The 27,814-nt window shown below is 37.0% G+C and overlaps 1 protein-coding gene across 1 annotated transcript in view; it reads right to left on the bottom strand.

The window, feature by feature from the left end:
* Sema1a (semaphorin 1a) overlaps positions 1–27,814 on the bottom strand; it is a 172,610-nt gene that overhangs the window by 28,559 nt on the left and 116,237 nt on the right. Inside the window, exons 3-4 of the mRNA XM_028319401.1 lie at positions 11,297–11,405; positions 1,410–1,605 (exon numbers count right to left, since the gene is read on the bottom strand). Of these exons, the coding sequence (XP_028175202.1) occupies positions 1,410–1,605; positions 11,297–11,323 (223 nt within the window). The 5' untranslated portion in view covers positions 11,324–11,405. The remainder of the gene's footprint in view (positions 1–1,409; positions 1,606–11,296; positions 11,406–27,814) is intronic.

Below are 27,814 nucleotides of genomic sequence, written 5' to 3'. Positions count from 1 at the left end.
TTGCGTCAAATCAACTTTGAACATGTTCAAATTACCGCCCCAATACAAATAGCTACAGTAGGTTACCTTATAATCAGAAATTAAAATGCTATGCGTTACCAGGGCAATATTCGAATTTTTTACCCTAGTTACTTACCCAGCCCTAAGATTCCAGTCTCCTGTACACTTTTACTTCTTTATTTGTCTATCATCATCACCATCATTTCAGTCACAGAGCGTCCACTGAACATAGACCTCCTGCAATGATTTCTAGATTCGGTTAGTAGTATTCTGTATTCAGCGCCTTTTTGCAAACTTTATTATGTAATCTGTCCACCTACTGAGTGAACGTTCGTTCCACGTTGCGCTTGAAAACGTAAACGTAAACTTGAAAGAAACAAGGCAAAGTATCGCTTCTCTAAATGAGCGTGCATCATAGTACACTCTTTTATTGCAGGTATTATTGATTTATTAATAATTATTGAAGTCCTACCTGAAGAATTACATGTCAGTTTGTATGCAGGTAGCGATGCTGCTGTACCCACTCCAATCATGATACTACACACGGATGAGCAACATTTCAGATATAAAGAACGGGATAATTCAGCTGTGAAATTTCTTGAACGCTGCCAAAAGGTAGAGCCAGAAATGTTTTCCGACCATAACTTTTACTGTTTTATTTTACTCAATGTGAACCAGGTATTTTTCTCCTAGTTTGATTTTACGTAAATTTTCAGGACGGTATTTAGATCTTGAATCACCCCCACCCCGATCCGAAATTGTGTCACCGATTCTGGTAAAATTCCAAATCTATACTTACCTAGTATTATAAAGATGAAGAGCTTTTTACTTTGTTTTCTTGAACGCGCTAATAATCTCAGGAACTACTAGTCCGATTTGATTTTTTTTTTGTGCTTATCGGGGAAGGTTTGGCTATAACATCACCATACAGCCAATAGGGATGGAGCAGTAAAGATAAATGTTGCAAAAACAGGAAATATTATTCAAACTATTTTCACGCGTACGAAGTCGCGGGCGGTAACTAATAAAGCAAAAAAGCTTTATTCAAATGTAACATTCAATTCAAATGTTTTGATTGGAATAAACAATAGCAGTGAACAAAGCGTACAAAATTTGTTCCAAAATGTCATTAACCGCTCGAACAATACTGCCAAATTCGGTATAGATAAACCATATGAATCNAAGGACGTCGCACAGTTCAACCCGGAAAGGGATCGTAACTGTCGTAACCTTATCAACTCGAGGCGGCCAGTATTCTTTGTATGAAAGGCGATGATAGCTCGCAAAAGGCTATACGGTGTTGATCTCTTTCCGAGTTGATGAGTCTTCACTTTGGGGAGTGTCAGCAAAATCTGTCCTCCTGCAATGGACTACCTAATGCTGCTGATGATGATGAGAAGTAAACTTACCAGCATATACAGCCGTGGAGTTGTGCTCAGGGTCATACGGGCAGACGGCCTGGCCAGACTTCTCCCGCTCCATGTGGTAGGAATCCCGCTGCACGCTGTACTCCCTGCAGAACGGCTTGAAGCTGTTTGTCCCGCAGACCAGCAGCCGTCCCGTTCCGAGGGACACCATCACGCGGATGTAGTTCTGGCAGCTTTCCTGGAAGGAGACAGTGGATTTAAAAATGAGACAAAACACTCTCGATGTACACAGTAATATAGGCCCGTATTCACAATCATTACTATGAAGTCTCACAGTGCGCGTGGACGCACAGGGTGATACACGACGAGCCAATCACAGAGCTTTATTCAACGGTGTGCGTTCGATTTGTTGCTTCAATTAAGCAAGCATCGTTTGTGAATACGGGTGATACGTGATAGTGAGTTAAGTGATGGTATTCATATTTTCTGTTGAATAGGTTAACTACGTAGTGCGTTGTACTGAACGGTGCAGCCATTAGATATCGTAAATGCAGTCTTTAGCTTTATAATGCTGTAAGTTCATGTTTGTATTTTAAATTGACCTTTAGTAGACTGCAGTCAATTAATGAATTGTTGATTATATTCTAAAATAAATTTTGTTAATGATTTGTTAGTCAATTCTATTTCAATTCTGGTTCTGACAATGGCCGCCATCGGAATTAATCCACAAAGCGGGTGGAATAAGTCAGTTAGCCTTTAACTGCTGGACTATTCGTTTTTTGCGTGAAATCAACTTTGAACATGTTCAAATTACCGCCATAATCAAATTAAATACAGAAGGTTTCTGTAATTTATCTTCAGAACAGAAATTGAAGTGCAATGCGTTGCCACAGCAATTAAGGTTAAGGATTCATGTTTCTTCTGTGCAGTTTTACTTCCTTATATTTTATCTATCATCATCATCATTTCAGTAACAGTCACAGAGCGTTCACTGCAGACCATAGCCCAATGATTTCCAGATTGGAAAGTTGGTAGTGACCTGCGTCCTGCTCATTTCTGCTATCTTTATATGGTCACCTGTCCACCTTTTGGGTGGAAGTCCCATGTCGAGCTTTTATTTGCCAGTATTTGTCTAACAGGTAGTTGAAATAAACATACAAAGTAAGGAGAGCAGTCGCCTGGCAAGCGAAAGGTCGTGGGTCCGATTCCCGCCTTAGGCAGTTCGATTTTTTCATGTTGTTTATTTAAAACATACAAAGTAAGCACCGCGTCCCTAAATGAGCGTGTATCATACTCGTTAATTTTTTTAATTGTATTTTTGATTTAATATATAATATTTTTAAAATACTACCTGAAGAATTACATGTAAGTTTGTATGCAGGTAGCGATGCTGCTGTACCCACTCCAATCATGATACTACACACGGACGAGCAACATTTCAGATATAAAGAACGGGATAATTCAGCTGTGAAATTTCTTGAACGCTGCCAAAAGGTTGAGCCAGAAATGTTTTCCGACCATAACTTTTACTGTTTTATTTTACTCAATGTGAGCCAGGTATTTTTCACCTAGTTTGATTTTTCAGAAATTCTCACGACGGTATTTAGATCTTGAATAACGCCTTGATCCGAAATTGTGTCACCGATTCTGGTAAAAATCCAAATCTATACTTACTAATATTATAAAGCTGAAGAGTTTTTTGTTTGTTTTCTTGAACGCGCTAATAATCTCAGGAACTACTAGTCCGATTTGTTTTTTTTTGTGTTTATCGGGGAAGGTTTGGCTATAACATAACATCACCATACAGCCAAAAGGGATGGAGCAGTAAAGATAAATGTTGCAAAAACCCCTAAGCAAACGGGAAATATTACGGCACAGCTAGTAACTAATAAAAAGCAAAAAAAGCTTTATTCAAATGTAAAATTCAATTCAAATGTTTTGATTGAAATAAACAATAGCAGTGAACGGAGTGTACAAAATTCAGTCCTAAATGTCATTAACCGCTCGAACAATACTGCTAAATTCGGTATAGATAAACCATATGAATTGGTAAACCAATAAATTGAACACGTAATCCATTAAGGTTGCATGTCCCAAGTCCCATGTCTCAAGGTGATACGCCGGTTGGGCGGCCCACTACACGGATCATAAGATTGCATTAACATATTAGGCTGGGACTAGTGGAGCGAGAGCGGCTCTAGGCAATGCCAGTAGCATTGATTAATATCGAAGTAGATATGGTAACGCAGCGTGTGACGTCCACCCACAAGGTGGACTGACGACATCATAAAGGTAGCAGGAAGGCACTGGACTCAGGCCGCTACCAACCGGGCAGCATGGAAAGCATTGGGGGAGGCCTATGTTCTGCAGTGGACGTCCTATGGCTGAGATGATGATGATGATGATGAATAAGAAGTAAGTCGACATAACCGGAGCAGTTTATTTAGTTGACGAAATAGTCGTATAAGTCGTAGGAGTGCATTTACTTGCAAGCCTTTATCCACAATCATCTACCTAAACTCCTAGGTCTTAATTCCCCGTAAAATCCATTAGGCGAGCATGTACGTTGCAAGCCTGTGCGTAGCGTTCGTAGAACTTCCATAGATCATAAGACGGTATTAACATTTCCTGGAACCTGGAAACCATACCCCAATAGTAATCGCCGCAGTGGATTCCATTGGGATTTGGAATTATTACGTGTATGTGATCTAAGACTTTGTTCTTGGAAGAATAGATTGGAAAACAATAGTTGACAGGGCATAGAGATATGAAAAAGCAAAATGACTGACTTGCCAACAATTTACAGGAGACAAGCTTAATGAAATAAAAACTAATACAAAAAACAAAATGGACAAGATACCAATATAATTGGTAATATCTACCGATATTGATCGGCCAGAAATAAGTATTTATCATAAAAATTATTTTCTTCTTCAGAGCTCCAGACACAATTATTATTTAATGAGTTCATTCGAGCCCTAGGGATACCTAATGGTATTAAGAAAACTGATTTATGTAATATTCTTGTGCCTTAATTACTTTATCTCGAATTCTTTCTACGAAGCTTTCTAATACATATAAATCAGCTTTTAAACGTGTTCATCTAAGCCTCTGATAAACAAAAGAGGATCTAACGCCAGCTGGGAAGGTTCACATCTGGCTGCATGTTGGCAGCACTGAAACGGGATCCGAGTCCATCAAGGCTGACACCTTAAAGACGTTAATCCGCCACAATGCAGACGTCCACGGTATATTAAATTGAGATAATAGCGGCACAGAGTAGGTAAAGGAAGAAGGCTCACGAAAAAGGTCACTGAGGGCATTTTCTTGTTTTTCAAGTTACTGACGCACTTCACAAACATTACTATGAGGTCTCACAGTGCGCGTACAGGCTGACACACGAACCAATCACAGAGCTATATTCAACGCTGTGCGTCCGATTTACTGCTTGATTTAAGCAAGCATTGTTTGTGAATACGTTTGTGACTCATTTAAAATCAGAGTGAGATGTTTAGATATCGTGTGAGTATGGGAGTTATGACTAAAACTAAACTTATAGTATTTTAAATGCTACATAAAATGTAAGATGCTCTGTGTGCTTACCATGAGTTTACGTTAGGTGTGCTCGCTAGCGACTGCGTAAAAAATATATTAAATGTATGACATATTGTGCAGCGCCCTCTAGTGGCTACTTTCAAGAAATAAAATCTTCATAGAATTTTTTGACGTACTCTCTAACGAGCTCGTCTAACGAAAACTCATGGTAAGCACACTGAACGAAGCGAACTCACTGCCTTTGTCTACATTACGATTATACCGATTAGGGGCGGTTCGCAGCGCCACGTCAACATGTGTTGGAACAATAGCTATTCAATTAGCTTAGTCTAGCTTAAGAAGTTATTGGCTTGTGTCTAAGGATATCAGTTACTTGATGAGTATACAATGGTACATTGTATTTAATTTATTACGCTATCTTAGTTCCAAACAGTGAGATTACACGGCCTCAATTTGTGTGGTCAGCCCTAGCTTTAGATAAGTTATACAGATAAAAAGCACTTTATGTAGTTGTGATAGATACTATTTAGCTACTACGAGTATAATTTAGGTGTATTTATGTGCTGCGATTTTTCTGACTGAAATGAAAGAGAATAGTCGAGGATCGAGAGATATGCCTTAGTGACTATCTCTAGCAGTAGACTGCGGTAGCCTGGTGATGAAGACTTATTGGACAACCTTGATCAAGACCATTCCGTCAAGCTATAGGTATAAGTTGCAGAAAAAGACAGAGTAAGAGAGAAAGAGAGAGACTGAGAAAGACAGAGCATCCTTAACTATTTACAATAGACGCGCGCAAACTTAATTTTCTCTCAGAGAACCGAAGTAAAAAACTGACGCTCTTATGCTTTCAGTTAAGCCTGCTCTATTAATTTACTACCCACTGTATTAATAACACGCTTAATTATTTCACCCGACGATACTAGACACCACAATCTAGACTAGGTGTTTAATAGTAAATCGATGTCCACAGACCATTACGCCGTACCGCAATCCGGGTCGTTACTGCTCAATACGTTCCGGCCCCGTTTCGGACTCTTATCGTACCGAGGATATACAGAGAAGCATTTCCTTTGCATAAAATACCGGTTTAACCGGTTGCCTCGTAGGTAAACGGGTATCAGGACGGTAGTATTTATTACCAGCGGAGATAGTCTGGCCGTTTAGTTTTGAGCCAGGCTTTTGATTTTAAAAGGGGTTTCTTAGTTCCGAAATCTATTAAAGATGTTTGTGATATTATACATAGAGATAACTCCATTACAGGGATAATTATATTTAAATATGCTTTACAAAAAAAATAAAATTATAACTAATTTGTATACTAGTCAATTAAAGATTTGGTCGTGAGCCTTTTCTTTTAAGATAAAGACAATTCCCTCTCTAATTTAGGCAATTAGTAGTCTCCCACGAACTGCCTAATATAGTACCGATTATTAATTATAAAAATAATTATATTCTTGTTATTAAAGGCCCGTTTCAGCACTGATAATGTCCCAGAAAGTGTACTAGGAACTGCCCAGATAAACTTTCACTTTTGGTTACACAGGTTATCTGGTATGATATCTGGTTACCTACTTAAAGTAACTGTACCTAATCAGAGACTTTATTACGTTTGATAGCATTATATTTTAGATAAATATCCGAAACATTCTCAGGAACCAGCAGAACTGGCTCTAAATCTGTTTTCTTGAACGTGTTCAATGCGTTCCAATACCGCCACTTGACCAAATACATCGAAACTTTTGTATGCACGTCGGACTTCGCACGATGAATTCCGAGTGGACTCGGTACTCGGATATTTCGGACAAAATCCGAATTTGGAACACATTCCGGACCCCGTGCTTTGTGCAGCTACATCACGTTTGCAAGTGCAAAGTTGTGTATTTCGGATACTCAACAAAATCGGAACTTTCCCAAGAAGGTACTTAGTTATTTGCGTCATATTTTTTCAAAAATAGAGTCCACATACATTAAATAAGTAGGTACTTCTTCCGTGTGTTAATTTTTCTTCTTGCACATTTCATTTTGAACAGACAAAAGGTCCGTTTCTTAATCGAAACTTTAAATTTTAAATTGCACCCTAACTAATAACACCATATACCAAGACGCACAAAGCTAAACAGGATAGGTAAGTCAGCCGACGCGTTTTAATTTAATCCGCACGTAGGCAGATCTAGGCATTGTATGGCCAACAAAGAACATACCGGAACCAGTTTGAGCCAGACAAATCTGTTTAGAGGGGCGCAGTCGCGGCACGTCTACAGCTGCTTAGAGGTAAAATGGCATGCACGGTCCAAGCTGTCTGCAATTGAAGCATGAATTTCCGAGCGTCCCACCAGCGCGGAGCAATCAGAGGCGATAGGGATGTGACGTTGAGGGAAACGAATCGATCTTTCTGTTTTGGATGGAAATCGATTTGGGAACAACTTATTTTCCTACAATGATGATTGAGAAAAAATCTATTTACTGATGGCGTCCACCCACTAAGTGGATCAACGACCTCATAAAGATAGAAAGGCACTGGATGCAAGCCGCTACCAACCAGTCATTATTGGGGGAGGCTATGTTCAGCAGTGGACGTCCTGTGGCTGAAATGATGATGTTGATGAATTTATTGATTCACGTCACGTTCCGGAGTTTTAACTTAATGTTCGATTATGCCAATCGATTTGTGAAAATAATCGATTTTTCTATTACGATTAATTGATTGATTGCTTTTCCACATCCCTATGGCGAACCCGGGACGCAAAGGGAGCGTGCCATTCTGTGCTGCCCGATGGAGTGCGAATGCATTTGTTTTTGGCGAGTTCGACGTTCCGATTCTTCTCTCGAATATTTTTAGAACTTTGTAAGCGGTTGGTATTGGTTTTGGAACGCAAAGGGTTTGTATAATGGAATATGGCTTTTGTGTTTAGGCGCTTTTAAGTAAAAAAATCGATAATTTTTTGCTCAAAAATTTTTCAGAATACCGAATCTGGAACACATAAAATGAGGCAATTGTTTTGGTAGTTATTTAACTTCAATAACGTTAATTTACTTAGATTTAAATTTGTCTTACTCTTTTATTCCTACAGTGTGTCCAGTTCAAACAACTTTGAAACTAAATTGAACTCTATCGTAAACTGCAACTTACTTAACAAGGTGTTTAATTGTTCGTCTGTGAGAAATATGATCGTGTAGAAAACGAACACGCTCTTTAATAGTTTAGTAGTAACTATACGACTTTTTAAGTTGCACTACAATACTGGAGTAGGTAGTTATAGTAGATTCAATACTCATTCAACGCTTAAACACTACAACCTAAGCCTAGAATTAGAACATTTGGTACCTTATATATTTAACTGTGTACTTACTAAAGATAACACTAAAGATATCTGATATCATCTATGCTACGAGCGAAGGTAGCAGGAAGGCGCTGGCCGCTACCAACCGTGCGATGTGGAAGTCATTGGGGGAGGCCTATGTTCAGCAGTGGACGTCCTGTGGCTGAAATGATGATGATGATCTATGCTACTTATGTGCACCTATCATTAGCAAAAGGAGTTACATTTTCTTGACTTCATAGCTAATTGAGCTTTAATGGCAGATCATCTTACATGATCATAATCTCAACTTTGAAATCTGCAACCACACCTATAACCTTTTCAATACAGTACGACAGAGAAACATAGTTAAGTTGGCACAACATAGTCTCAAAATACTGTCTTGTACAATATAACTTGTCGAGAAATTTCATTTTCCAGAACTGCGAGTTGGCGTTCAAGGAACTGCAGGTCTCTTGAGGTTCCACCCACGTTCAGGTTACTTCATATTCGTCCGTTTCATCTCATTAGATGTTATTACCGTAGCGCAAAGATAACAGGAAGCTTCTGAATATGTTTCTCACGTTAAAGACAAAAGTACAGTCACGGAATGAAAAGGTTCGTCAGTTTTCAAATTGATTCCTTCAACGAACCGCGAGCACATATTACCTTTTGAAACTATGTTACAGAATAATCTAGAGTTAGAGAAAATGATCTTTAACTGTTCGTCAGTAAAGATCAAAATTATTCAGATCAAAGTTGTTTGACGATTTAACTTGTCAAGAAGATTATTATGATTGATAAACTAAATCCTTCTTGTTGGTTCAACCTGCCATTATCTATTGAATAAAAAAAACTACATTTTGTAACATTGCACTGATGGGATAGAAAAATAAACAAGCAAAACCTTATTCGTGAGCAAACGTCATATTTATTTAAATGTTAGCAGCAATGTTTCTTGCACGGTTATGTTGGCAGGTTTGACTCGTACAGTACCTAGTGCAAGCGAAAACCGACACTAAGGTGACGAACCTTTTCATTCCGCGACTGTACAAGAAGATAAATGAAGCGGTTGATATTATTAGTGACATTACACACTTAATTCGATCTTATAATAGTGAAAACCCTTGAAAAAGAGCCTGAAATTTGGTGACTGAGTTTCTTGCGTTGCATTTTCTCAGCACTGGCTCGTTTATTATTCTGATGAGTGGCAGGGTTAAAGTTATACTGGATAATTGTTCTATTTGCAGAAAATTAAACTGTTATTTAGTACCGTAATATTCTGCTATAATAAAATAATTGTGCAAAGATACTAAAGAAAATATAACAACACTAGCTTTCCGCCCGCGGCTTCGCCCGCGTGGAATTTTGTCTGTCACAGAAAAACTTTATCGCGCGCGTCCCTGTTTCAAAAACCGGGATAAAAACTATCCTATGTTCTTTCCCGGGACTCAAACTATCTCTATGCCAAATTTCATCAAAATCGGTTGCGAGGTTTAAGCGGGAAAGCGTAACAGACAGACAGACAGAGTTACTTTCGCATTTATAATATTAGTTGGGATGCTCAAAACAACTATATGCAAATACAAAAGCGGCGACAAAATTCTATAGTCCAAATTCTGCACGCTGAAATTCTGCCCTATCTAACGCAATTCCCATTGTGCACATAGTGCTAGACACTTATCAGGTTAATAAACTGTTCTGGCCGAGCTGTGAATTAACCACGATTACGTTGGTGTGGGTAGTGGGTACAGCGCAACTTCCGCGAATTGCGCTCAATCGATGTTTTAATTTGCACGTATTCGGTACGTTTACGGTACGAGAGCGGAATACGGCTGGTGTAAGGCGTACTGCTCACGGTGCAACTGATTTTGAACAACATTGGGTGTAGTTGGTCGTATACATTGCCAATGGATCGTAGGTACGATTGAACAGCATTCAGTCTGCATGGGCAATGTCAGACGCCCATCGATAGGTACCTACTCAATTTTCTGATACCGAATGACGAACTTAACCAAAGTACCCCAAAGTAAAGATCTTCTTGTAAAAACTAAAAGGCTCCTGCGACACAAGCTATGCTTAGTGCAGAAGCCGCTAGTCATAAGAATACTCTGTACATTGATTTAATGGCAATAAACATTTTATTATTATTATTTTATTATTTGTACGCTTTGGAGCTCACGGGTCAAAAGTGGTTATTATTTTATTATTATTATTATTTGGTAGACAGAGAGATCATAAGCACAATAATTTATACTCTAAAACAGAATTGATGAAAATGGTATTGAAGTAGTACCTAGATCCACTAAAACATTTTTTAATATATTCTATCAGCAAAACGTGCATTTTTTGAAAAAGTGTAAAGGCTCTATCATAGAATCCTATCCATGAGAAACCAGCCTTATGTTCTAAATTCAATTACCCAAGATGGCGGGGCTGGTAACAATTATATTGCATTTTGCGCCGCAGTGTGTGGACTAGCGATTTTATTTTTTGAGGCGTTCGCTTTGAGTTCGCTTTATTGATTCAGTAAAACTGCAGTATTTCTTCGGTGGGAATGAGAGATATTGCTTTTCTTTACTCACCTTTATTGGGGAGTTTAGTATGATCGGGTTTTTAGTATCTACATACTTTATGCGGTAAATTGCTGCAACCGGTGAGACGAATACGGTGCTCTGTGTTATTTCTTTTTGAGATTTATGGACGAATAAAGGTAGCAGGTTCCTGGATGCAGCTCGTTTGCAACTGATATCTCTGGTCTCAGAGACCTACGTTTAGTGTTAATGTTGTATGGCCGTTATCGGTTCTTCGACTACACTTACAGTAGGTTATCTTAAGATAATAATACGATTTCAAGCTGTGGTTCCATTCCAGTAGAGTAGAATAAACCTCATCTACTTTTCTTGTAGATTCCGTAAGAGAAATAGAAGATCAGGTGTCCTCAACCTGTCTGGCCAGGAGTATAGATCAGAACTTCCCTCTTGGTAAATTAGAGAAGCCCGTTCTCCTGCGATAGAGACTAAATGATCTGATGATGATGAAGATTTAGAGAAGAGAGAAGTATGTGCTTACCTCATCTTTTCCCTTGACGACGCACATCTTGACGTCGTTCTCTGGGGAGTACCACACCAGGCGGCGCTGCTCCGTCAGATCTGTCAGGCTGAGGTTGTACACCACATTTCTGGAACAAGAAGAACAATATTATACCACAATACAGCTTATCAGACTTTACATTTTTGTTGCAAAATCACCCCTATTACAAGCACATAAGAGGTCACAGTGTTTAGCTTGATTTGCCTTTTGTACTTCAATCTGGCGAAGGTGACTGATAGTGTCCGTATATTCATGAAAAATAGTTTTTTTTCTAGAAGTGTTTTATAAAGTACGTCTTATTTTATTGGTAACCAGTGTTTGTGGGAGCTCTTTTAATGAAGAAGGCATTGGGAGGCCTTTGTACAGCTGTGGACTCTTGATTCATCTACCCACAGATAACGGCATATCTAAAGGTGCCTTGTGAATTTTAAATAGTGCGATTTTGCAACTAAACTAGTCTGCAGTGCTGTAGACTATATACTAGAGCTATACATTTACTTGCCATTAAAGCCACTTATTAAATAAGTAATTTCATAATCTAGTTACAACAAACTGCAGTTATTTTTGACTCTAAACACGGTGCTCGATTATTCCCCGTTCCGGGACACGAGCCGAACCACCAACCGTATCAAAAACAGCACTTTGATAAAGCCCAGTTTGCCCGCGCTCACGACTGGCTGACCACTATGCACTTGTTTGGCCATTTAAACCGGTGTTAGTCTAATTTTAACCTTAATAGTACGGGGGCTAGGTTTGTTTTGGGTTTGGGTTGAGCGTAGTTAGCATGTCGGTTGCGGTTTCGCTGCAGAGTTTAAATTCGGAGTTTTAACTATGATCTTGCAGATGTATGGGGTGAAAATATTAAGCTGGAAAATCGAAATAGCATTTTTTGTAACGACGACCTACCTATGTACATTTTTGTCTCCTTTGACATTTTTAGGATAGTTGTATACATAGTAATTTTATTAAGGTATTCGTATTTAAAATTTGAAAATCTGTGATTTTCCTTAAAAAAAGTACCCAAAAGTTTTTTTTAATATTAAAAAAAACACTATCGTAGTCGATTGTCACAAAGAACCATTATAATACTTAATGGTTAGTGATATTTCAGAATTATATTTTAATTGCGTATACGACTATTCCGCTAACAAAACTCATTAAGACAATTAAATTCTTTAAATGCCGCGTCGATTATTGCTGGCGATGGTGGTAATCAAGCAGCTCTCTTAATTATTTTAATTGACAGGGAAGTTTTAACAAATGTCATTTTGTGAGTTGATTTTTTTCGGTTTTAGATTTAGTTTGATTGAAATGTTTTTTCCGGGTCTCTACAAAATCTTAATGACTTTTTAATTTCCAATATAATTATTAAAGTTCAAGTAAAAAAGGACCGACGACATCGTAAAGGTAGCAGGGAAGCGCTGGACGCAGACCGCTGCCAATCGATCAACATGGGAGGCCTATGTTCAGCAGTGGACGTCCTATGGCTGAAATGATGATGATGATGATGAAAAAAGGACTATCTTAAAATAGAAGATGAGAAAGGGTAAAAAAATAACATATAACGGTAAAAAAAAAATTAAAGCTTCAAAAAGGGGCTGACAAAATAGCTTCTTCTCAGCACTGAACCATCTGATTATTCCGAAGCAATGATAGGGTTAACTTATATGTATTGGGACATGTAAAATCTTTTTAAATTGGGCTGAGTGTGAGTTTACATGTATGAAAATTTTAGTTTTTGAACGTTTCCCGCTAGGGGCGCTGTACAATCCGTCATACATTTAATGTCATTTTTTGACGCACTCATTAGTGAGCGCGTTTGATGTAAACTCACACTACGCCCTCTGTTTGCAGAAAATGTATGTCAAAATATGTCAATAAGGTTCAAAATTAGAGAGACCAGAGACAGTGAAACCCAAAGTTGGGGTAATTTACACTTTGCCGACAGCTGCGTGCATTTTAGATGCACAACTGCACAGAAAATTGCAGTTGTATAATTTGTCATAGTTTCGAGAAAATTCGGCTCATTTCAAGTTTCTCTGGGTTGCACAAGATACTCTACGACCTTAAATCAATAAAGCATTTCTTGTTATAAGTAATTCTATGGAGTCAATATTAATATCTTAAACGAACTTACTACGACCATCATTTGTACCTTGCTTGCTGAAGATGGTTTCATAAATGACGTGACTCTACCCTAAATACCTGGGTTGATTGTTTGGGAAAGTTGTACAGTGTAGGTAATTAGTTGATCTTCTAAGCTTGAGGCAACATTATGTATGTAAAGACAATATAAATGTACCTATTTACTAGTGGTCTATAAGGTCAAACATCAGAGTCAAGTCCACTTGAAAGAAGGAGAGATCTATAGGACTAATGATAATTTAAATAAGAGAGAGAATATAATAAAATTATTCCTGAAATGACTAGCAGGCAAGTGAGTGATAAATAACAAAGATAATCTTCTTTTTATGGAGATTATGCCATCGCGTTATAATTGCTAAAGTCCCAGCCCTTAATTAAGGTATTTGGCACGAAATTTCATAAAGAAATTATGATGTAAACTTTGCCAATTACAAGGCAGGTTGGTCGGTGTGACTTACATAATGTTTTTGGGATCTACCGCTGAACCCGAATGCCTGGTCGAGGTGGAATGTGATTTATATGGAGTCATTAAGCCAAATTGATCATTCAGTTAAATACATGTAGACTTGTTTTAGGTTATTGTTTTAGCATCTTTATGTCCGAAGTACCTTTTAAGTTGAGGACCTCAATTCCATGTAATTACATTTTCATGATTTTTTGACTAAAGGTAGGTATAATGTTGCTAAAATACTTCTTTTGTTTGCGGTACTGCCAGACATGCCAGACGGCAGTCATCAGTATCAATGAGGGCTATCGTTTTTATACTTAAGAGTTGGCACCCCTGGCGATTGACAGGACCTTTCTACAGTGGCGCCATCTTGATGAGTGCAAATGCGATAGTCCTCCTACCACTTTCGCGCTCACCAGTTGGTGCCACTGTCTTCGCTACTAGCAAGTTACAGGACCTTACTCTACAGTGGAGCTAACTGGTGAGCGCTAAAACTATAGCCCTCATTAGAAAGCAAATCGTTTATGGTTGACTATCTTATTGAAGAATATTTATTTAAATAAACGGTAAATACCGTATTAAAAGTATTTAATCATTCATTAAAACTCTACATGAAATCACTCAATTCCGAGCCGTTTACAGATATACCTAGTTCAGAACAAGTCACTTCATGTCTTAACCTAAAGATGTTCTCTCGACTTTATGTGAATTTATACTTCGAATAGAGCCATAAAATGAAATAAACCAGACCTAAGCATCACGGAATTTCAAATACTTGAAAAATCCACTAAATCACACGACTTATCTTTATGTCTTTTAAAATGAAATTCTCGAGCGCCATTATCTTGTAAATAAGGCATTCGCATTGATGCCTTGCAACCGTATAATGCATTTCTGTACCTCGGGGGTGGGAAACGCTATAATTATTTGTAGAATTCAAGACAGTGGTTCTCAACATTTTCCCTGCGGACCCTTGGAGCGTTTTTGAATTGAATGCGGACCACAGATTTTACTCGAGTTAATTGTAACCGTTTGAGTCAAGAGAATTGAGAATCAAGATCAGGGTGAATAAAATTGTCACACATTTTGCGTGTTTTGGGAAAAGCGTTCCATCATTCTAACGAGTTATAAAAAGTTAGTTAATCGCCTCCTTTCTTACTTTATCTCAAACAAACAATTGTCCTCTTGGAAGAGATCACATTGATACTAACGATAAAACCGCCCAAATTGTGTCGTTTTCGTTTTTTTTTTGTTTACTTGTCACTTTTGTGTGGTGTCAGAAGGCCTAGCTATCTATCTATCTATGAGTCCACATCCCATAAAAACTTTGTAGTCTTCAACTAACAAAGTAAGTATTATTCTATTCGCTGTAAGCGTAAAAGTCCTGCAACGAACAATTCCGGGGGGCACTATCTAAAAATGTTGACAACCACAGTCAAAGGGAACCAATTTGTGGGACCCGTATATATTATACGGAACCGTTTTTTGTGGAGACCGAGTGGCGTGACGCAATCAAGCCTGCAGACAGTAATAAGGTTATTTTATTGTTAGTTGTGCGGCGAGTGCGGCCGAATTGGTACGGGAATTTAGGAGCCTGGAATTGGCTACTTTTAAACGGGAAAAAGGGAAATTTCTTGTTGTATTTGTAAGGTCAGATTTTTTGGTTGTAGATGTGGAAATATACATAGATAGGAAAAATGAAAGTATCTAAGTTTAGTTACAAAAAGGCCAAAAAGAATTTGAGGAATCGAAAAATTGTGATTCTAAAATTGGATTACAAACAAATCATGTAATAGAACCTTCTTCTTCTACTTTCTTCTTCCATCATGTACTTAGGTACGCTGTGACAACAGGTTACGTTCCTAGAAGATACAGGATCCTTCCTTATAAGAAGATGTAGAAGAAGATTTAAGGACTAATATTGCCTTCTTGGAGATATAAAGCTATTTAAAAAGGTTTGCAGATGCCAATTTATACATATTATCTTAGATTGGTACCACCATAAATCATTTAATTATTCACGTGTACTTAATGTCCATAATAAAATGTTAATACTTAAAATACGTTTACATACATTACATTTGCTTAAATAAATTAATTTTACGGATCGGAAGCGTCGGGGCTGCCAGTCACAGTGACACTCATCAATAAATATGGCGCGGCCGATGATCGAATCGAATGGCTACATCAAATACGGCAGTTTTAAATTGGGATTTACATAGTCAATTATATTGGCTTGCCAATGAGAGATTGGGGGCGAATTTTTTCAGTAACTGCCAAATTTTTATTGCCATTTAGTTTATTTACCAATAAAAAAAATCTCAAGAGGCTCTTGCAACTTATGTTGCAGATACGATAAAGATTACGATAATCTAGATTTATTATGTTGCTGCAAGTTTGTGAAATATTTGAGAAATAAACAGATGAATAAAAAATCACAATTCAACAATTCGTCTGACAAAATATAGAATACCATACAAAATCGAATACCAAAAATTCAATACATAAAACAGCACAAATAAATAATTCACTGCTAAGAGCGGAGTACGGGAATTTATTTTTGTTGTTCGCATCGGAATCCTTGTATGCGAACAGACGCTAGGGGATCACAGGGGTCCATAAAACGCGTCTTAACTAGGCGTAGTAAAATAGACAAAGAAAACATTGGGGAGACATTCCACCGCTGAAAGAATAAATTATAGATAGTGCAGCCAAGTGACTTTATCACGGAAAACCTCCCCCAAATTGTAACCATTTGTAATCCGCCAAAAACAGAAGATAAAACGCTCAGACGCTATCTCGGCTGGCTCAGTGATTCGCCTTCGTCTTGATGCAGTAATTTATTGTGTCGTAATATTAGGATAACTGCACGGTATAAAGAAAGACTGGTTGATAAATAGTTCTAAATAATATTTACCTAAATATTAATGAGTATTGAGTACTCCTCTCCTCGTATTCTTACACTGCATTTGGCATGAAATGAATATTAGACTTACTAAGTATTTTTTTGGAACAGAGTCTATTTTTGCTCAAAATACGTTTGTATAAGTAGTCATCACCCGTCATCTTTCCTTAGTAGTTCATAGCTAAAACCACCAAGCCCGGTGAAAGAAACATTGACACGAGTCATTGTTTCCTTTCCCAAATCCTATTTGCTTCAGCAAAAAGGCGAGGTGTCACCTAAAAACGCAACGCCCGAAAAAAGCGTTGCAATACGAAAAAGAGAAAACGGCTGCGTAAGCCAATATCGTAGAAATGACTAGTTTGGCGCATGACCAGCGTTCATACTTGGTCGGTTTTTTAATCGGACCTTTGTCAAAAATTTCAAATTTCGCGCAGGAATAGAGGAATTCGGCTATCGGCAGATGCAATTTGTTTGCATGCACTCGACACGGCCCCGATATTGGAAAAGTTTACGAGTTCCGTTTAGAACAATATCAATAGGACATCGGGCACGTGCGCCGTATATTGACTCCCTACACATCCGCCGGCTAAGAGAAACAAACCCGTTTTAAAACAATATAATTTTATTACTTTTCCACCATAAACAAAATCTAAACGCGAGCCAAATGCAAATACTAAAACGTCTGGGATTTCAGTACTCCCAGAAAATACAAAGCAGACGTCTCTCAATAAATAAAATGCATAAAATAAGTTTGTTTTCTATAATGTATGCTTACACTATTCCCGAGGACCCTCAAATCCGCCAAGACGGCATGTGTCATCAGCATTTGACAGTCAAATAGGCACTCAGGTGGATTGGCTGGCGCGGCGGCCATCTTGGAGTTTTTCCGTTGCGCGTCAATATTGCAAAACTTTGGCGCCACAGGCGGCGAACGATTCACATGTTGGAGATTTATTGCAATTGTTTCTGAACAACATTCATCGGTTATTTCATCGGCTCCATGACGTTTCTCGCTGTTTATTGTGATCCGTAATTTAAGTTTGCGTGCATTTCGAGTGATCGATGATGCATTTCGTTTGCGTGGCGTATTTTGCACGTTCTTTTTAGCTCGTTGGGGCGTCACTGTGCCTCTTTAGTAGCACTGTAATAAACCCATTTTATTCTTTATCTAAGAGCTAGTTTATTCTTAGGTACTAAAGTCTCTAATGATCCTATCACAATATTTTTCTCTGATAGAAAGTTTAAAAGGCTCGGTTAGCTGAATATTATTGCTGACACATTTTCTAGGTACTTAACTGGATAAATCTAAGTTGATTAGGGAAACAACAAGCTGTGTCGGGAATTCTTGTAGAGGGCATTCCCTGAAGGACTTGTTTACCTAATTGAGTCATAGGAAATTCTTATTATTGTAATTTACACGATTTTTATTATTGCTTCTCTATTTTAAAAATAACTCTAGCGTATTTACGCTATGTAGATTTATCTTACCGTTTTCAAATCGAGTTAACGAACCGAACGAATACAAAACTGGATATGACGATATTCCGCAAAAATCTACGTTTACACATGTAAATTAAATAAATATGGGCCTCGGTCAGTTAATAAAGTATTATTGATTTGATAAAAGGCTTTACAGATTTCAGCGTTCGTCATATTTCATGTTGAAATACCTGGTTTGAATATTCAACGGTTTATTAAAAGTTAAATAACATTAAGTTTCATTCAGCTGCCACTTTCTGCGCTAGTTGTTCTTTTCCAGCCTTAATGAATGATTGATGTCATTGATGACGATTTTTTATGAAAATGATCAATGAATTTATTTTATATGGCATTAATTTCCATCCAACTGCAACATTCTCTACCTACTTGACCAGTTAAAAAACCCCTCGAACTGCTACAAATTCCTCCAGAGCTCTACAAAAATACGGTCCTCATTATAGTGGTCACCAACCGCCACCGCATACATAATACAAATTCTTAACATTTTAATTAAAAGCGCTGAAATGCGGACCGTACTGGGTCGCTTTTGTTGTCCCGCTCTGACGCCTCGTGATTTATGACGCGAGAAAGGGAAGGGTTGTACCGTTTAGTAGAAATTCGCGAAATTAAACTTGTCATTTTAGTGGCCATATAAAAGGGCACCGGTTATTAGCTATTTATTAAAAACGGTGTCATCTCTGAATTATTTGCTTTAACAAGAGATCGTCCTGCTGATAAAGTAAAGCTTTTGTTAAAAATAGCAGGATTAAACGGGATGTCATGTTAGGCTGAGTTTCACCACCTTTCTTTAAACGTAATAATAACAATAACCTGTGCTCTTTGTATGGAGTTTGGACAGTTTTTTGACGTTTGTCAAAGTTAAAGTAAGATGGTGCAACTCAGCCTTAATGTGTGACGTTTTGACTGACGACATTGCTGACGTAGCGTTCGCCTACGTCTAAATTATGATTTACGTAGATTTAACGACAAGACTGCATAATAAAACGTAATTAAAGGTAGGTCTTTACACAAGTACGAACCATAACTTCGAACTCCTCCTATGTTCTTCTGATTAATTTCGATGCGGGTCCAATGACAGTTTAACTTTTTCCCGGGACAAACTTGACCTTTGCTGGTTGGGTTTTTATTGGCGGTTAAGCTGTAGATCCTGGCTACACAGGAGTTGCAGCGGTGGGGACGAGAGATGGAAATAGTCCCGTTACACATAAGTACATCAGCTCTTAGCATATACGTTTAATAGAAAAAGCATTTTTTACTGTACAAACATTTATCATGTAGGTAAAAGCTATAAGTATTCCATGCTGAGTGATTTATTCTAACAAAGTATTAGCGTGTCTAGAAAGTATTAAATCAGACAACTCACTTAAGTAAAGTGTCTGTGTACCTAACAATAAATAACTAGAATTACAAATCCCATTTATAGCAGTTCTTAGCGTGTACGTCTACGCTTTTACCGAAGATAAGTGTTTTTGTCTAAATTCTTAGCGAGTTTTCTTTTATTTATCTTGTTTCTTTTTCCAAAATAAAGCATCTTTATTTGTGTGCTTAGTCAATATTGGTCTTAACTTAGGAATTCATAAAATCAGTAAAATCTAATAAAAATGTTAGTTTTGATCTTAAGAATCCTCGAATTGTTTATTGATTTCAATTTGTTTTTCAGCCGAGCAGGCTGTCAGAGGTTAGGTATATTTTTTTGACAAAGATGTTTTTAATAATGAAAATTATTGATATTATTATTATAACTACGAGTATAACCTTAGTAATTTAAGTTTTAAGTAGATTGAATTAAATTGATGGTATGGTAGCCACTGGCCGGTTATAAAATCTAGCTGAAAGTTTTTTTTTCAGTATTGGTAATAAAAGAAACAAAATAATTGACAGATACCTGTGAAAAACAAAATACGGTCAACGATAATAAAAAATCTAGCGTTCAGCCTGTATATGATTTGACTTTTTACACTATTTTATTTGTCTTTCAGTAATCGATGGTACCGATTTCGATTATCGACACTAACGAATCTCGTTACAAAAAGCTAGCGTTGCCCTATCAGTCACAATCGGTGGGCTGCATCGCTCCCGGGAGACGTCGGGCCGGTTTAGGCCCACTGATTGAGGCTCAGTCCAATCGTTTGTGATTCCATCACGGGATGAAAGCAAGTAATACATTAAGTTCCTGGTACATACAATATAAATCTTGCAGGAGACAGTGATTTATCGGTCATGCCAGTTGAGACTTGGAATTAAAAAGCGGCCGGATACCAGTTAGGTATATGTGTTTATTGGCGTCTTGATGTCGCTATAGTTAAATGAAAATCCAGGTGATAATAATTTTTATGTACCCTTCGTTGTTACTCTAATTTCCTTGTATGAGTTTCAGTTAAAAAGGTAACAAACACAAAATTTTATTTAACAGATACTTCATCATTATGTCTCTATCATTTGTTTTCAAATTTTCTTTTAACAATGGTCATGGCGACAAAGACGATCTTTTGTTTTCTTTTATTGAGTTACTGGACTACATCAGCCACGTTATCAAGAAAAGAGGTTTCGACTGCAACAACGAAAATGATTTCACTGCACCGCATCCGAAAGTTGACTTCAGTTTGGCAGTGCCCAACAGGAAAATATAGTAAACAAAGCGTACATTATCGATATAAAGGCTTTGATTTCATCTGATATTAACCTCTCTGTATTAGATTACGGGCACCTGGCATCTGCCGGAGATTTGGCTGTTCGCCGCTTCAATATTTAACGACAAACACGTCACTCGGATTATCGAGTTACCAAGTGCTGTAGTAACAGGCACGAATTTTTCGGCGACAAGGTCTTATTACCAGGCTCGCAGACGTTTGAGGTTACATTCGGGAGATGTTATTGTTAGGTTCGGATGATTAGCAAAAATATTTCATACAGTAATACAGATTCGTGTGCGAATTGGAATACGAGCTCTTTAAAAATACGACTAAGTACGGTTTTCTCATGCAATTACTGTAACTAGGAGTCCTCATGTAGCTCCACTAAAAGTATCATTCGTAGACAAGTAGTTACTGCGTTTTGACGAACGTTAGAACATTTTTATTGCGGTTTCAGAGTACCCATAGCACAAATTGCAGTAAAACACTTTTAGTTTTTACTTTTTCAAATTAGTTCTAAATGTTTAAGGGTTATGAAAATGTAGGGAGAGGAATGTAGTCCATAAAGTTTCTCAATATGTAATAAACTCTTATAAAACCACACATCGTGAGATGAGAGGCACGCGTTTGCTCCAACATTGTAGGTAAGTGTGCAAACACACTACATTATTATATGACCCATATGTTTTCCCCAGCGTTCTTTTGATTAAACAATACAAGAGTTACGGAATCCGGGTTGTAGGGAGTTCTTGGAATGTTTGTTGTGCCTAAACAAATAAAGTAGTTTGGGGCAGATCAGCTAACTAGTTAAGTGGGCGCCACCTTGCGACTGGATGTTATAAATATCAGATTGTGGGCTTTTGGGATGGGTTAGAATGGGTTAGGAAGATCTTGCTTATATCTCCGCAATTTTTTATCAACTTTAGGTTGTACAGAGTTGTTGTTGAGTTATCTGATTAGATTCGATTTTGTGTAATTCTGATCGCGTGTTGGGTCAATTTAAGACGTCCCAAGTGCACTCAAGTATCTAGGTAGTAACTTTTCTGAAGATGGGCGGGTTCAACATCGATCCATCGTAAAATGGCTTAGAAAAGGATACCCGTATTGTAAACAAAAAAAAAACATAAAAAAAGGATACCTACAGCAAGAATAAAGTATGCATGTTCTTGAAAAATAAACGATTACTACACAGGATGAGTTAAAGTTTAATTGAAAACTCCCTCGTAATTCACTTTTCCACTTCAACAATGTATCATTTACTCTGAAAACTTTTGTTTTTATAAAGCGAAAAGCACCTCAACCTTAATGGAAGAAAACAATGCATACGTTTGTAGAACTCTTAACTCTAAGCAATTCCCGTGAATAGAAATTGGGTTGATTTATTTTACTTGGGAGTTTCCATATAACCCCTTATTTAGTTAATTCTAATTGAAGGGCGCTGGCTTCGCCCCNAATTCCTAGAATTCATACATTTCCTGTAACACATACACATTTCGCGTGTTTGTGAGACCTGTCTGAAGAAAACTGGCTGGTAAACGATGGAAAATTAATGCAATTAAGATTCATGTGTGTGTGACTCGATCAGACATTGAACAGACTTGACTCGTTGATAAATTCTTTGGAAGTAGTCTTTCAAAAGTTATTTTGAGTATCAATTAAGTAGAGCTGCAGCCGTTGGGGCAGAAAAGTTCTCGAGTGGCGACCACGGGTTGGAAGACGTAGCGTGGGCAGAATTCCACTAGGTTGACCGACGATCTGGTGAAGGTCTCGAGAAGAACCTGGATGCGGGCAGCACAGGACCGGTCATTGTGGAAATCTTTGGGGGAGACCTTTGTCCAGCAGTGGACGTCATTCGGTTGAATCGAGAGCTGCAGTAAAAACTTGGAACCTAGTAACTCGGGAAATTGCGAAAAATTTCTGCTTTATGAAATAATGAAATCTTAGGATTTATATTTTTATATCTTTGCAGCAGCTGACTGCAAACATGAGAATTCATATTTACCTAGTACGCCTAGACAGAATATATAGCATTCCAGAATAAACCAGACCATATTGGTATTGTCATATTCAGTATTCCAGGGAATACCCGATCCGGTCTGCGTTGCAACGTAAATCATAACTACCCCCGGGAGTTTAGCAGCAGACAACAGTTCTACGTAGAGTTCCTGTCGAAGTAGCCGAATAATTTCGCTATCTTGAGTTTATAAACAACAGTATTCGAATTTAGATACTATAGTGTTTCTGAGTAACATTGTATAGTATATCGCCATTGTAAACTTTTTCAGATAAATTCAGCAACATTCATATGATCTTTTTAATCCTTAAATTAATTAGACTAGCTACTCGTAGTCTAGTAGAATTCTTATTTACGATACAATACAAAATTCAATTTTTGTGTATGTACTTATCACAATAGTTCTGACTAGTTTTAGTGCTAATGCTAGATGTTATAAAGCTGGTAAATCAACAACCAAACTTTTTATAAATATTGCTTCTCATAGTCAACATAGAATGAACGCTTTTCTGCAAAGTCTTCAGCTTTCTAAAACGGTTACACGTTTCTATTAAAATATTTAGCCACTATAGGTTGGCGTTGATAAAATTTAAACGCCTCTGTCACAAAATCAGCAAAAACGTTCACACTTTAGTAGGTATGTGCAAACACTGAGGTGGGGCTATGAAACGAGCGATGAAAGTAAAGTTTGTTATGTTAGCTTTAGAAAGCATGCTTCTAAACTATAATATGGCTTCAGTAGACTGAACATTTTCAGTAAAGTAGTTGGTTTGTTAGCGTTACTGAGAAATTACGTAAATTTTGTATTCATAAAATGAACTAGTGAGGTACTAGTTTTTCTGCAGTTTTAGATATAATAGTTAAAAGTAATTAATTTTACTATATTAATTCTGGTGCTCAAAAAGAACAATTTTCACCAACGTCAAAATCTTAAAAGAGACACTTCTCCATACTTTTAAACACGCTACTTGAGCTGTAATATTACTATTTATTACCAGTGTCCGCAAAAATATAATTGAAGAAATCAAAGAGATTTGCAGCAGTGCTACAAAAGAGAACTTTGAATTTTCTGGCTATGTTGGAATCCATTCATTGAGAATGCATCCTAACTCTTTCCTTATTTCAATCTAACCTCAATTATCCAGGAATCGCTCTCTGTCTTGAAAACTCAACACCCCGCTGTTTCTCTGGCCCAACTGTTAATTCTATAAGGTCGTTTACCGTGCGGAAACGTTATTCGGCCCGCGTCCCATGTAATGCTATTCTACTACACAGGGTGTGAGCTCTTTTGTGCCCTTTTAACGAAATTAACGTTGTTTCGCCCAGCGGTCGTACGATATTATCAAAGTGTATCGTTTGCCTTCGTAAACATCGCGCGCGCCGCTCTAGTAGTTTCCTGTTTTTAATTCGACTATTTTGTTGGGGCTTAGACATTTTATTATGGTTAAGTTGTTTGATAACAGAATTGTGGGAAGGGTGTGATTTTATTACTTGTTTTTACGAAATATATGTATGTTTACAATATTTCTGGTAATGAAGGTTATTGCGGTTGATGATTTTTTGATACATCACTCACACACTCACATAGTCACTAATAAACAAAATAGTACATTTCTCTGCTGTTTTATGGTAATGGTTTTTGTTATAGTAATGACAACCTTAAATCAACATTGACTTTTTTCCGATTTGAGGGGAGTTGATAGATTTGTTGGATAAGAACTCCTCAGGGTTAATAGATGGTGTTGAAATCCCTTGAAGCATATTCTATTACATGAAACATGATATTTATAATTAGCTGCTGCCGTATTTTAAACTTTGATTAATTACCTACTCCAAATCATATAGGTATTTACTTGTTTACACAATACAAATTCAAAATGTTATCAGAACTCCAGCCGAGCAATTAAACTCCGTATTGGTTTTGTTACATAGAAAAATAACCAAATTACTAACAAATAAACCTCTCTCAAATAATAGTCGAAGTGTGTCGGCCGAGTTTCCCAATTATTCCCACACAGATTGGGCCGACCACTCGTAATAACGATATACAAGGTGTAAAGGAAATTGGAAATAACTTTCATTCCACGATTATATTGGTAGTAATATTTTCACACAGAAAATGAACATAAAATCTGTAGCGCGCTGTTTCAAGTCACACGAAAGCCAACTAATAACATTTAATCTTCGATATTTTACTATGACGTTGTTTTTACGTACAGTGTTATTTTACATAAAGATTATTAATTTATACTAATGCTCTCTTCCTGGGTTGTCTGGAAGAGATTGCTTCGTAGCGATAGGACAACCAGAACTGTGCCGTTTTAATTTTATGTTTTTTGCGTGATAAAGAGCGTGTCTATGTATTTTGTTAAGAATAGATAAGGTTAGAACGTTAAAGACAAACTGAAATCGAGAAATAGACAGAGCTACTCATACTTTCGCCTCTGAACAATTAATTTTGATTGGCTCATTATCTCACAGGTCTTACGTAACTTCAGTTACTTAGATAATTCGTAGCTGTTATAACTTGTAGCCCTGTATGAATATATTCACATTCAGTATACTTTTGTTTCGAACAACAGAGCGGGAAGCCTCCAATGAATAAATCTGCTCTTTATTAATTATATTCACACCGCAGCAGTCGAAATATCAATCGCTATACACAAACAGTTTAGCGATACAAAAATGTGTTGAATGTTGGTATTTTTTGTACGGAATACGATTATACTTGTACCTACTTTATGTTATCGGGTTTACGCAGAATTTTATAAGCCAGGATAAGCAATTGATAGGTTTTCTTTTTGTGTAATTGAACAATGTGTTCTTACAGGGTACCTATTGATATAATGATGTGCTTTATAACGATGGTAGTAGAAATTGTAGTACCTTTAGTACCTACCTTGACAGCATAGTATTAGTATGTCCTAAACAGACTTTACTCTAACTGGAATAGGTAGTGACATTATACTGAAACTGACTGAAATCGTAAAAATTAAGTTTTATCAAAATAAAAACCATCGATTAATTCAAAATGAACATACAAAAGTCTGTTTCAGTCTTTTCAAATTTGCCAAATAATCCACCAAGTTTATAGGTCACTCATACTGCATTTATACCTTATTTTTTACGGCACATCCTATATCTTTTATAAATCAGCTACTATATTTCAAACATCTTAAAAGCCACACTAAGAATTCGAAATGCAAATACAACCTCTTCCAGCGGACAGTTTAATAAGGGTTAAGACGTCTGGACGGGGTATTTAAGACCCCACTTCCCTGGAGTCTAGACCACTTGTCCTTCTTGCTGGTTCGATATGGCTTTTTATGAATATGATTGGGTAAAGATATTCGTAGAACGATTATGCTTTATTTTTCGTGTAACTATTTTGTATAAAAGGATAAGCTTTTATTTAATTGATAGGGAAATCAAGTAATTCGTAATTAATAAATTTATACTTATATTTTATTGCTGATAAGTTATATGTAGGTAAATGACTTTGAATTTTTATTTATAACTAAATAATAACAATTGATTATGTCTAGCCAAATTCAAACTTGTAAATTGGGTGGATTTCAATATTTAAACCAATCACTGGATTTTCCTTAATTGATTGTAGAATTTTCTACTTTTAAAACACAAGCTCCACAAAAAGGGTATGCAAGAAAACTTAAGTTGAGGGACTCTATCGTGATGCATTACTAAGGCTGGGTTGCACCAACTTACTTTAACTTTGACAAACGTCAAAAATCTGTCAAACTCCATACAAAAACCACCGGCTATCGTCAAAGTTACGGTCAAAGTGAGATGGTGCAACTCAGCCTTACTATAAGAACTCGCAACGACATACGAACTGTTTCGACCCCCAAGAATCGATACGAAATCTTTTTTTATCACCCGCATTAAACACCACAGAGTTTCAAAAGCGCATTCGGAGTGCCTAATCTTGGCTGTTCCCGAACCCTCCCGATTCCTCATCCTCCCATAGAGGTTTTATTGCCTCTTGCTCTGCTTTACGCCATGACCATTGTCATGTAAATATGATTTGGAAAGAAACGCAAACTTTGGCGGGATGAATATTTCAAATTACTCGAGTTTATGCTAGGGTTGCCATATTATACAATTTCTGGATTACAGGATACAATATTTTAGTTCAAAGCCAGGCAAAACGCACTAGCTCAAACGTATTGTTTGTTAGTCAGACTTTTTGAGATGCTTACTACTTGTATCTTCTTTATAGTGACAACTTGGTTTTTTAGAATATTTAATTCAAAAATCATTACTATGGCTATATTGAGGTTTATATGAATTAAATAAAACATAGAGTCTTAACTTAATCTTAAAATATCTAAATATCTAGAAAGCATAGGTTGCTTTGTGATAAATGAGAGTATGTCTAAAGTAAACAGTACGCTTGGCAACCCTAGTTTATGTCATTGTAGGCGTATGACTATACTTATGCGCTTTTTTATGATCACGAGTTGAGGTGTAAAGAAAGAAGTTAGTTCGTGGGTTTCCATTATTCTTGGTGATGTTACTCCAGACCAATACCCACCTAGATTTCAATATATTTGTTACGGTTAATGTGATAAATTGAAAATTATGAATAATCGCCGGTTGTTATGAATAATTACCGACAGGCTTGGTAAAAGTGATAAATTAATCACATTTATCAGTGATTATTACATAATGTAACCTTAATACTAACAAATACCATAAAAGAGAGAACACCGGCTCGTGTACAGCGCTCATGTACAGCCTCACATTTTGATATCATATATTAAATATAATTTGGCAAAATGAGTTTGGAATGTTTTTTTGCATAACATTACTTTGCCATATTTAGTTTATA

This window comes from Ostrinia furnacalis, unplaced genomic scaffold (assembly GCF_004193835.3).
Source record: "Ostrinia furnacalis isolate ACB-3 unplaced genomic scaffold, ASM419383v2 OfSCF7182, whole genome shotgun sequence".
Taxonomy (NCBI): domain Eukaryota; kingdom Metazoa; phylum Arthropoda; class Insecta; order Lepidoptera; family Crambidae; genus Ostrinia; species Ostrinia furnacalis.
This window is presented reverse-complemented; position numbering and strand designations above follow the sequence as displayed.